Genomic DNA, 13,323 nt, shown 5'->3' with positions numbered 1-13,323 from the left:
CTCCTGAGTGGGCAAGACTCGTGTAGACGAAGGAGGGAATGATGCAGTACCATGCTTACTCCCCTCACTTGAGGAATCATCTTGGGCATCATTGTCATTGTCACATAAATCACATTTATTTAAATGAATAGGAATTCTGGCTTCCCCACATTCAGAACACAGTCTATCTGGTAGTTCAGACATGTTAAACAGGCATAAACTTGATAACAAAGTACAAAAAACGTTTTAAAATAAAACCGTTACTGTCACTTTAAATTTTAAACTGAACACACTTTATTACTGCAATTGCGAAAAAACATGAAGGAATTGTTCAAAATTCACCAAATTTTCACCACAGTGTCTTAAAGCCTTAAAAGTATTGCACACCAAATTTGGAAGCTTTAACCCTTAAAATAACGGAACCGGAGCCGTTTTGAACTTTAACCCCTTTACAGTCCCTGGTATCTGCTTTGCTGAGACCCAACCAAGCCCAAAGGGGAATACGATACCAAATGACGCCTTCAGAAAGTCTTTTCTAAGTATCAGAGCTCCTCTCACATGCGACTGCATGCCATGCCTCTCAAAAACAAGTGCGCAACACCGGCGCGAAAATGAGGCTCTGCCTATGCTTTGGGAAAGCCCCTAAAGAATAAGGTGTCTAAAACAGTGCCTGCCGATATTACTATATCAAAATACCCAGATAAAATGATTCCTCAAGGCTAAATATGTGTTAATAATGAATCGATTTAGCCCAGAAAAAGTCTACAGTCTTAATAAGCCCTTGTGAAGCCCTTATTTACGATCGTAATAAACATGGCTTACCGGATCCCATAGGGAAAATGACAGCTTCCAGCATTACATCGTCTTGTTAGAATGTGTCATACCTCAAGCAGCAAGAGACTGCTCACTGTTCCCCCAACTGAAGTTAATTGCTCTCAACAGTCCTGTGTGGAACAGCCATGGATTTTAGTGACGGTTGCTAAAATCATTTTCCTCATACAAACAGAAATCTTCATCACCTTTCTGTTTCTGAGTAAATAGTACATACCAGCACTATTTCAAAATAACAAACTCTTGATTGAATAATAAAAACTACAGTTAAACACTAAAAAACTCTAAGCCATCTCCGTGGAGATGTTGCCTGTACAACGGCAAAGAGAATGACTGGGGTAGGCGGAGCCTAGGAGGGATCATGTGACCAGCTTTGCTGGGCTCTTTGCCATTTCCTGTTGGGGAAGAGAATATCCCACAAGTAAGGATGACGCCGTGGACCGGACACACCTATGTTGGAGAAATAAAATATTTTGTCACTGTGTTCTTTTATGTCCAACAATATTTGATAAATAAATGTTTTTGCTAAAATAAATACATATCATGGTCACTGGCAGCATTACCTCATTTGACATTGAATCAAATTTAATTATTAAACAATATTTAATAATATTGTAGAGTTGATCCCAATTACTGGCGCTCCCTGTGTAGATTGCTAAAAATCTCTCATATGTACACTAAATATTTGCCCCCTACAAGGAAACCCTAATTTTATTTCCGGGTTTTCAACCTCCCCTTTTGAATTATGGTATCAAAAAGGACTGCATTGTATACAGCAAAAACTTAGAGACGAGAATAACCACCAATAACCTTCCAAACTTGCACCATTCTGCATACCTTTAGGCACAACATTATGTAGCTGCTTTACTTAAGCCAGGTAACCTTGTAGAACAGACACATCCCATTACAAGATTAACTTCACTTTTTACTTATGGAATATATTCCATTTCCTCTATATACAGGGTACTCTTAGACTCCGTAAACAAATATACCATTGTTAAACTGGCAGGAATGTGGTCCAACTTCATGGGTGAACCAGTTGAGACAGCGCAGATTCGGGCTAGTATAGAAATGCTAACAAAAGTTACTCTGTCTCAAGATTTGAGGGATTCACAGATTAGACCTTTGCATCAGACCTACGTAACACCAAAGATATATCAAAAATGGGCAGCTAATAAGTGTTTAAGATGCCAAAGAGACAATCCAGACATTATGCATTTACTCTGGCAATGCCCCTGTTTAGTTATATTCTAGAAACTGATTTCACACTGGTTTAAAACTAAGTATAGAATTCTAAATTATGAGATGCTCATCGTTTTGAGGCTACAAAGGATCTAAAGAAAGGCTCTAAAGAAAATGGATAAATATTAGTGGCTTGAAAGTTAGTTTTTAGGACATGGAATAGCAGGATTTCACCATCACTAGCTCCAGTGGCGTCACTAGGGTTGGTGTCACCCGGTGCGGTAAGTCATGGTGTCACCCCCCCCCCCCCCCCGAAAGCAGACACACACAAAAACACAGGCAAACACACATACAAACACTCAGACACACTTAAAAACATACTCAGATGCACACACAAACACTCGGAAACACACTCAGACACATACACAAACACACACACACAAAAACACTGAGACACACAAAAACACTGAGACACACAAAAACACTGAGACACACAAAAACTCAGACACACAAAAACTCAGACACACAAAAACTCAGACACACAAAAACTCAGACACACAAAAACTCAGACACACAAAAACTCAGACACACACATACAAAATATGTAAACTGCACTGCATTAATTATGAAGCTCATGCCTAGAGCTGCTCCCTGGCTCAGCAGAACATCAAATGAAAGATAAACAGAGCACTCTAAAATAAATCACTGAAGAAAAGGTTTAGGCGCGCAACCTATGAAAATTCTGCTCTCTGACTCTGTTCCAAGTCTGTCAGTGCACAACCCTGGGCCGCATGTCACTGAGAAGCAAGCACAGATAGGCAGGCAGGTTTAGGCTAGCAGCGCAACTTTGCAAGCCCCACGGCACACCCACAACATTCATAGTGAAATTGGGCAGGGGAGGAGCAAAGTACAAACAAGCAAAAGCAGCCGGGAAAACTATTAGTTGAAATTGCAGCACTGGCTCAAGGGGCAAAAAAATTGTGTGTCTACAACTTCCCCAGTCCCACTAATGTTCACAAATGCCAGCCTCTAATAAAATAATCTATGCATCTCAACATTGTATTTCTTTGAATTTCAATAAAATTTAATTTTTTTTTTTTTTTTGGTGTCACCCCCTGGAGGGTGTCACCCAGGTGCGGCCCGCACCCCCCTAGTGACGCCACTGACTAGCTCAACTTAGACTCCTTTCTAAACCAGCTAACTATTGAATTATATGATCCTGTGGTGGATGTGAAACACAGAACTACCTGTTTTATGAGGAAACGGGAATGCTGTTTATTTAGGTTACTACAACATTTGCAGGTACAACTATATTCCCTTCGACATTCAGAATAAATCTTAAAAGCACAACTAAAAGGAGAGTGGTTACTAGACTTTGAAGGGAGAATAGATGATAACTAACTTGTGCTGACCCAGAGCAGGAGTAGTCACAAGGGAAATATATAAGAGGCAATAATTACAGAGATATTTATGATTCAAATAGCTATCTAGTTTCCAAGATATTTTATAATTAGCATTCGATAATATGGCCTAATATATGATAGGAGAGGCTGATTAAGTTATATTATTTTATTTTGTTTTTATTGTTTTTTTCCATTATTGTTTGTTAGTTCTATGTTTGTTTTAAAATGAAAAATTCAGTTGGCATTAATTTTGTTTGTCAAGATGCTGAGAGGAATGTCTACCTCTCAGGGATCCCGATCTGAAACTTGACCTGCAACTAATACTTATGTATAACTCCTAAATGTCTGAGGTAGAGAACTATGTAAATTGATATTTCCCCTGATATAAATACATTTTTTTAAAAATAAATGCATATATAAAATAAAGGCTTACCTTTAAGGTTGGGGATGATCCCACATAAACAGGTGGAGGATTTCCCTGCCATCCATGTAGACGATAGATATGTCCAACACGGGAACAAGGTGTGAACAACAGTTTTCCTCCGCATTGCCAGATCTGAAAGAGTTAGTGTCACATCAGAATTACAAGTTTTCTTTCTTTTTTAGGTAACTTTTTAATAAATTAAGGAAAATGTGATGCTTTCTGCATAATAATTATAAAATGATTTCACTGTAATGACCAGATTTACAGCAAGCAGTTTATGTAGAGGCAAAAAAAAACAACTGCATTATTTACTCACAAACTTTAGGCATTTGTGTAGTAAGTTACACATGTACAGAACAACATGATGGAGAACCCCCTTGACCAAAGCAAAGGGAAATCATCCACTTTGTTTGACTTACTGATTCATTTTCATAACGCTGCTTTTTCCCCTAATGCCGCTATTACGAGTCTTGCAGGTATAGGTGTACCGCACACCTTTTTGGCCATCACGCAACATCAATACCGCACTTTTAAAAAAGTCCTTTTTCAATGGGACTTCCATAGCGCCGGTATTAAAAGTGAGCGGTACACCCTATAACCACAAGATTCGTACCGCCATCTAAAGTCAGTAATTAAGAGTTTTAGGTTATACAGCTGTACCATAAAACTCATAACTAAAGTGTTAAAAAGTACACTAACATCCATAAACTACCTATTAACCCATAAACCGAGGCCCTTCCGCATCGCAAACACTATAATAAATTTATAAACCCCTAATCTGCCGATCCGGACATCGCCGCCACTATTAAAATTTATTAACCCCTATTCCGCCGCTCCCCAACATAGTCGCCACTATAATAAACCTATTAACCCCTAAACCGCCACCATCCCGCATCGCAAACACTATTTAATTATTAACCCCTAATATGTCGTCCGCCCACACCGCCGCTATAATAAACCTATTAACCACTAAACCGCAAGCCCCCACAACGAAATATACTAAATTAAACTATTAACCCCTAAACTTCTGGCCTCCCACATCACTACATAAATGTATTAACCCTTAAACCTAAAGTAACCCTATTGACTGATTGGAATAGCCAATAGAATGCAAGCTCAATCCTATTGGCTGATTGGATCAGCCAATAGGATGAAAGCTCAATTTTTTCCCCTTTAATTCCTATTGGCTGATAGAATTCTATCAGCCAATAGGAATGTAAGGGACGCTATCTTGGATGACGTCTCTTAAAGGGAAACTTCATTCTACAATGACCATCGTAAGAAGAGGATGCTCCGCGCCGGATGTCTTGAAGATGGACCTGCTCCGCACCGGATGGATGAAGACAGAAGATGCCGTCTGGATGAAGACTTCTGCCCGCTTGGATGGAGACTTCTGCCGGCTTCGATGAGGACTTCTGCCGGCTTCGATGAGGACTTCTGCCCGCTTGAATGAAGACTACTGCCCGCTTGGATGAAGATTTTTACCGGCTTGGATGAAGACTCTTACCGGCTTGGATGAAGACTTCTGCCCGCTTGGATGAGGATGGATGTCCAGTCTTCGAAAACTGAAAGTGGATCGTCGGGGGTTAATGTTAGGTTTTTTTAAGGGTTTATAGGGTGGATTTTATTTTTAGCTTAGGGTTTGGGCACCGTAAAAGAGCTAAATGGCCTTTTAATCGCAATGCCCATCCAAATGTCCTTTTCAGGGCAATTGTTAACTTAGGTTTATTTAGATAGAATTTTATTTTGGGGGTTTGGTTGTGTGGGTGGTGTTCAGTTTAGTGTAGGCTAGGTTTTTTTTTATTTTGGGGGGCTTTTTTTATTTTGATAGGGCTATGATTAGGAGTAATTCGTTTTTATTTTTAATAATTTCGTTTTTTTATTTTGTGTAATTTAGTGTTTATTTTTTTATAATTTAGATAATTGTATTTTATCAATTTAATTTACTTTATTGTAATGTTAGGTTTTAGTGTAAGGCAGGTTAGGTTTTATTTTACAGGTAACTTTGTATTTATTTTGACTAGGTAGCTAGTAAATAGTTAATAACTATTTACTAACTAGTCTACCTAGTTAAAATAAATAAAAACTTACCTGTGAAATAAAAATAAAACCTAAGATAGATGCAATATAACTATTAGTTATATTGTAGCTAGCTTAGGTTTTATTTTACAGGAAAGTATGTATTTAGTTTTAAATAGGAATTATTTAGGTAATAATTGTAAGGTTTATTTAGATTTATTTTAATTATATTTAAGTTAGGGGGTGTTAGGGTTAGGTTTAGGGGTTAATATATTTATGTAGTGTTAGTGATGTGGGAGGCCTGAGGTTTAGGGGTTAATAACTTTAGTATAGTGGCGGCGACATTGGGGGCGGCAGATTAGGGGCTAATAAGTGTAGGTAGGTGGCGGCGATGTTAGGGCCAGCAGATTAGGGGTTAATCAATTTATGTAGGTGGCGGCAAGATTAGGGGTTAATAACTGTAATGTAGGTGGTGACGATGTTAGGCACGGCAGATTAGGGGTTAATAACTAACGTAGGTGGCTGTGATGTTAGGGGCGGCATATTAGGGGTTAATAACATTATGTAGGTGGCGGCAATGTTGGGGCGGCAGATTAGGGGTGTTTAGATGTGTATTTTATGTTAGGCTTAAACATAACTTTTTCTTTCCCCCATAGACATCAATAGGGCTGCGTTACGGAGCTTTTGTTTCTGCGATCGCAGGTGTTAGGCTTTTTTTTTGCTGGCTCTCCCCATTGATGTCTATGGAAAATTGTGCACGAGCACGTCAAAGCAGCGCTTGTATTTGGGTGAGGTATGGAGCTCAACGCCACCATATCGCCCGCACAAGCCTGCTTTTTGTAAACCTGTAATAGCAACAATATAGGGAGGTGAAATACCGCCACTTTTGTGGCGGTTGTTAATTTCCCTATAGCGCTCAAAACTCATAATCTAGCTGAATGTTTTTTAAAATGTTATAGGGTTTGTCATTAGGGTGTCAAGAAAGAAAGAAAAAATAGAGGACCTGAAATTACACATTTATAATACATAGAATTGAACCATTATTATGAGGCCCTTGTTTTAGAGATTGGGTGTCCTTTTTCCAACAAATGTGAATAGAGCTGATAAGGACCAGAATATATCTCTAACATGCTGAAAGTGTAATCTTAAAAGGACAGTCTACACTTAAGTCATCTTAAAGTCTTACTTTAGATTAAGCTGCATATATCCTCCCACATCCTTTCTATATCATGCAGTAGTAACAGTAAAAACAGTTATTTTAAAATGAATATTGTTTCTGGTCACTTTGAAATAGCTGCCAAGCTCTGCCCACTGATGACATCACGATCTGGGCTGCATCTATGCACTCTGCTGAATAGCATTGACAGTCTATTGAATCCAATTAGTGAGTCTTTTGTAACTAGTAAAGCCCTAAATGCAGCACAGATCTTGATGTCATTAGTGGGTGGAGATTGGCAGCCATTTCAAAGTGACCAGGAACACTATTCATTTAAACTTACTTTTTTACTGTTACTGCTGCATGATATAGAAAGGGTGCAGGAGGATATTTGCAGCTTAAAGGGACACTGAACCCAATGTTTTTCTTTTGTGATTCAGATAGAGCATACAATTTTAAGCAACTTTCTACTTTACTTCTATTATCAAATTTTCTTCATTCTCTTGATATATTTATTTGAAAAAGAATGCATCTAAGCTTTTTTTTGGTTCAGGACTCTGGATAGCACTTTTTTTTGGTGGATGAATTTATCTACCAATCAGCAATTACAACCCAAGTTGTTCACCAAAAATGGGCCGGCATCTAAACTTACATTCTTGCATTTCAAATAAAGATACCAAGAGAATTAAGAAAATTTGAAGAGAGGAGTAAATTAGAAATTTGCTTAAAATTTCATGCTTTATCTGAATCACAAAAGAAAAAAAATTGGGTTCAGTGTACCTTTAATCTAAAGTAATACTTTAAGATGACTAAGGTGTAGACTGTCCCTTTAAGTGTAGGCATTCTATCATAATCTTTAACACACATCACTAAATATAAACATGGAAACACAGCAGTAAATACTGCTAATACTCAGGGATTTACCTTGTATGAAATTTCAAAGTTTTCACCTCCCCAAATTTGAAGACCTGGATCATAAAGACCAAGCTCAAAGAAGTAATCTCTTTCAATTGCAAATAAACCACCAGCCATTGCAGGAGACCTAGAAAACGGAACACACTGATCATAACATTCTCTCTCCATAGGAAGATATAAGATGTCTAAATTATTGGCTTACAGGTAATTCTAATTTAACACAAAATACATAGTACTTTCCAGCAATCGTCATAAAACCATGCATTTATTAGCAAGACAGAGTACGGTGACAAAGTCACTTGCTACAACTTATTTGTTAATCACATAAGGCACAAGGAGCAGACACACAGAAGGAAAAAAAGGGATGTGCTATTTCTATAACTTCATAAATGGACTATAAACAGACACTGTTAAAATATTCTTAGAGATTGTAAATGAAAAAAACAAGCAGAACCACAGCCATTTTAATGTGTTCTCTTAAAATAATTATTTATAGTAGTTAGTATTGACACTACTTGTTAAGTGTGACACGATTACATAATTACTTGTCTATCAAAACATTTGCTTATATGCTCTTTACTACGAAATTTACTTAAAGGGCCATAACCGTGCAACTACCACCGCTGATTGGGTGAACATCCATTCGGGACAAGCAGTGCTCTGTGGCTCCAGCTACTTTAACAAGGTATTTAACCCCTTTGAGGAGAGTAAACACAGTATTGCAGAGTCATTAGTATTAAAATGACATGCCCTAGTGTAAGTGTAATCTAAAAAAATGGAGAAAAAATAAATGTATGCTTGCCAGATAAATTATTTTCTTTCAGGATGATGAGAGTCTACAATGCCATGACGTGAGTGGGATTGAATTCCCGCTACTAAGAGGTGGTAAAGAACCCTAACACAAGAGCCTTTTGTCTCCCCCACTTCCCCTCACTACTCAGCTACTCAGCTTAACATATAGCCAAGCAGAGAAAAAGGGGAACAGATAGGTAGGAAAGACAAAGCAGGGTCTCTAGAGGTGCAAATAAAAAACTACTGTCAAGCACTAAATAAATAGGGTGGTGGCTTGTAGACTCTCATCATCCTAAAATAAAATAATTTATCAGGTCAGTATAACTTTAGTTTCCTTTCCTATGATGAGTCAACAAAGCCATGACGTGTGGTATTTAATACCCAAGCTGTGAGTCCACGTCTGAGAAAGGGAGGGACAAAATACTTAAGTTCCTATTTGCCAGACACTGCGGCTTGAAGGACGTTCCTGCCAAAATACACTTCTGCAAAAGCATGACATTATCACAGTAGATTTTACTCCACCTAGTCCCATAAAGAAATACAAACTAGTTTGAGCTCTGTCCAAAAACCTTAGAAGCCTGTGGGAAAATAAAGAGAAATGCCCTTACCACATCTAGGTTATGGAGACACTACTCCTTTGAATAAAGGAGTCTGACACGAGGAAGGAAACAACGATTTCTTAGTAAAAATGATAGAAGAAACAACCTTATTTGTATTATGAAGAACAACCTTGTCCTTGAAAAAAAGAGAGAACTGATAGTCCAGAGACTCTGCTAGTCAAAGATACAGACAAAGAAAAATAATTCTTCAAAATGTATACTCCATGGAAGCAAAAAGAACCGAATGAGCGAAATAATTTGTGCAAATAATATCCTCCATATCCTGTGGAAAATTGTTTGCATTACTGGCATTGTGGCCTGTAAAAGCCAATAGATGACAATGTCAGGAAATAAACACTGTGTTTTTAAAAGTAGGAGATTCAACTTCATGCCGTCATTTCTGAAATTTAAGATCGGCAGTAAAAAAAAAACCAAGGAAAAACCCAGGAAGAGTAAAACACTCAGGAAGAGAGTTGGGCATTTGAATCAAGTCTGCATGTCAGGTTCTGCGTGGCTAAGCAGGAAATATTGAAAGGACTAAAGTAGAGTCCTACTTGATTTGAGCTATAATTCTTAGAAGAGGAAAAAGAATGAAACACCTCCTGCATAGTCAAATGACTGTTGGATCCACCTTGACATTATATATATACATATATTTCCATGACATAAATTTGCTGAATACAGATACATTTTATCCTTACTTCAGGAAAGGCCAACAAAGAGCTCTAAGAATCATCCGGAGCCTTAAGACATTTATAGGTAACCTCTCCTCCAGAGGAGAACCTCCTCTTTGTGCTCTTAGAGCTTCCCAGACAGCCTCCCATACTGAAAGACTGGCATCTGTGGTCACTTAACCCAAGAAGAACAAAGAGAAGATACCCTATGGATCAAAAAAGAATTGTCTATCAACCAGGACAGAGATTGTATAACTGAGGAGTCTAATCAATTTGAAGACCTAATTGCATATAACTCCTCAACCATAAACGCAGCATAAATGGCTGAAGAGAAGAAAAAGAAAATGAGCAAAAGGAACTGTGTCTAATGCCACCACCATTACTAGGAATGGGGCAAATGATATGTGAGTTGTAAACATTGCCAACAAGGCTCCTAACACCCATGTAAAAATGATACATTACTAAAATCTCCGAGGAGGAATATTCCAAAAAATGCATCTATGTAAACATGGTAAAAATGGATATGGTAAACTGTCACAGTCTACTAGGGTATTGAACCAGGACTACTGGCTTACATTGCAGTGTGCTACCACTGAGCCACAAGGTAGCCTTGAAAGCTTAGCCGGGGATAATACGAATCAGAACTGTACTAGGACAGTGCTGTGCCTTTGCTGTGGGGTTTACCCTGTCCATTTTATAGCACATGTAAGTTTAAAGCGCTACCTGCAGCAAAAAATGACAGGAACCATTTTAGATCTTCTGATCAGCATGTTATAAGTTCTGCAGACTGGCATAAATAAACTATCTGTTTACATCCCTGGCAATGAAGGGAGTAAAATGCATAATTGACTTATAGATAAGTATTAATAACTTAGGCCTAGATTTGGAGTTTGGCGGTAGCCGTGAAAACCAGCGTTAGAGGCCCCTAACGCTGGTTTTAGGCTACCTCCGGTATTTGGAGTCACTCAAAAAAGGGTCTAACGCTCACTTTTCAGCCGCGACTTTTCCATACTGCAGATCCCCTTACGTCAATTGCGTATCCTATCTTTTCAATGGGATTTTTCTAACTCCGGTATTTAGAGTCGTGTCTGAAGTGAGCGTTAGAATTCTAACGACAAAACTCCAACCGCAGAAAAAAGTCAGTAGTAAAGCGCTTTCTGGGCTAATGCCGGTTCATAAAGCTCTTAACTACTGTACTCTAAAGTACACTAACACCCATAAACTACCTATGTACCCCTAAACCGAGGTCCCCCCACATCGCCGCCACTCGATTAAATTTTTTAACCCCTAATCTGCCGACCGCCACCTACGTTATCCTTATGTACCCCTAATCTGCTGCCCCTAACACCGCTGACCCCTATATTATATTTATTAACCCCTAACCTGCCCCCCACAACGTCGCAGCCAGCTACCTACAATAATTAACCCCTAATCTGCCGACTGCAAAGAGCCGCCACCTACATTATAGCTATGTACCCCTAATCTGCTGCCCCTAACACCGCCGACCCCTATATTATATTTATTAACCCCTAATCTGCCCCCCACAACGTCGCCTCCACCTGCCTACACTTATTAAAGCCTAATCTGCCGAGCGGACCGCACCGCTATCATAATAAAGTTATTAACCCCTAATCCGCCTCACTAACCCTATAATAAATAGTATTAACCCCTAATCTGCCCTCCCTAACATCGCCGACACCTAACTTCAAACATTAACCCCTAATCTGCCAACTGGAGCTCACCGCTATTCTAATAAATGTATTAACCCCTAAAGCTAAGTCTAACCCTAACACTAACACCCCCCTAACTTAAATATAATTTAAATCTAACGAAATAAATTAACTCTTATTAAATAAATTATTCCTATTTAAAGCTAAATACTTACCTGTAAAATAAATCCTAATATAGCTACAATATAAATTATAATTATATTATAGCTATTTTAGGATTTATATTTATTTTGCAGGTAACTCTACGCTCCTTTTTTGGAGCCTAACGCTGACATTATATGGACTCTCAATACCAGAGTTATTTTAAAGGAGCGGCCAGAAAAAAGCCAGCGTTAGCTACGCGGGTTGTTACCGACAAAACTCTAAATCTAGCCGTTAGATAGTTATAATAAATGGTAATATCACCATATGTTATTATGTTTAGTACAATATATAATTGCACATATTATAATAAATTTGGTACACTGCAGCTCACATAAGAATGTATAATGGTGTACAGCTGCCTAAGGTCTTATATATTATATATAAACACCTTCAGAAAATATGTTATCAATTCTTAGGTTATCAGCACCAGAAATATTTTGCACATTTACCTCAGACAACTGAGTTAAAACCTTAGATTTACGCTTATGCTTACTTTTAGGGACAGCCATTAAACAAACAGTCACTATTATTTAAATTTTATTTTTAGTTTCAGGAGTAACAACAATAGTTTTCCCCATGATTGTCAAGTACAGGTAGAATTCCCTTTGAACATTAGGCTGTTGTGGTTGATATTTATGCAAAATTTGATGTATACAATTCTTACAGATCTGAGTGACCTGTCATACTGCAACATCTTTGCAAAATAAACATATATGTAAATAAAGGGATATCGGTAACGGACTCCTATATGGAAATAACAGTGGGGACAGGAATACTTTGTTCTATGTTTGTATATATACATATAAGTATATATACTTCTAAAACCCTAAAGCTGCCAGAGGGTTAAAAATGGTCATGGGCTTCCCTAATAATGTTCCTTATGCTAGTAGAATTGTTATGGATATGATATGGAGAAATAATTGTGTCATGAGCAGAGCAGGTGAAGTCCCCTGGCTATGCTGTAAATGTGTCAGAGTACCTACAAATATTTATCTATTGAAAATGTAATGATGTATAACCTTCCATCATACATAATCATATACTTAATTTTTTCAGGTGCTTTGTCCTTTTGTTGTTGCTGTTTATATAATGCAATCAAAATGTTGTTTATATAATGCAATCAAAATATTTCTGTATGTACTATTCTCTCCATGACTGGCTACTCTGCACATTGTGAACTTGATGTTAACCGTGGCATATACTATATTATTTTAATGTTTTAAGTTGTAATAGGATTTAGGCATTAAAGAGTTAATATGTGAACACCTATGACCAGTATATATGTTTTATCCTCAGTCTATGAAGAAGCACCACTAGGGGTGCAAAACGCGTCAGACGACCTGTCCTTGTTTGTATTTTTACCAGTATGTTGAAATAACTGTCTTTTTTAGTTTCACTGCTGTGCTGCTGGACTTTTTACTTTACTATTTACCTGCAGTTGGTTCACTTCATCGTGAGCATTGCATCCTGCCTTG

The 13,323-nt window shown here is 37.9% G+C and overlaps 1 protein-coding gene across 2 annotated transcripts in view; it reads right to left on the bottom strand.

Moving 5' to 3' along the window:
* Positions 1-13,323, bottom strand: part of GALNT7 (polypeptide N-acetylgalactosaminyltransferase 7) — a 493,314-nt gene that overhangs the window by 123,171 nt on the left and 356,820 nt on the right. For both annotated transcript variants that reach the window (XM_053703830.1, XM_053703829.1), the window contains exons 7-8: positions 7,919-8,036; positions 3,829-3,951 (exon numbers count right to left, since the gene is read on the bottom strand). In XM_053703830.1, coding sequence (XP_053559805.1) covers positions 3,829-3,951; positions 7,919-8,036 — 241 coding nt within the window. The remainder of the gene's footprint in view (positions 1-3,828; positions 3,952-7,918; positions 8,037-13,323) is intronic.

This window comes from Bombina bombina, chromosome 2 (assembly GCF_027579735.1).
Source record: "Bombina bombina isolate aBomBom1 chromosome 2, aBomBom1.pri, whole genome shotgun sequence".
NCBI classification, from domain to species: domain Eukaryota; kingdom Metazoa; phylum Chordata; class Amphibia; order Anura; family Bombinatoridae; genus Bombina; species Bombina bombina.
This window is presented reverse-complemented; position numbering and strand designations above follow the sequence as displayed.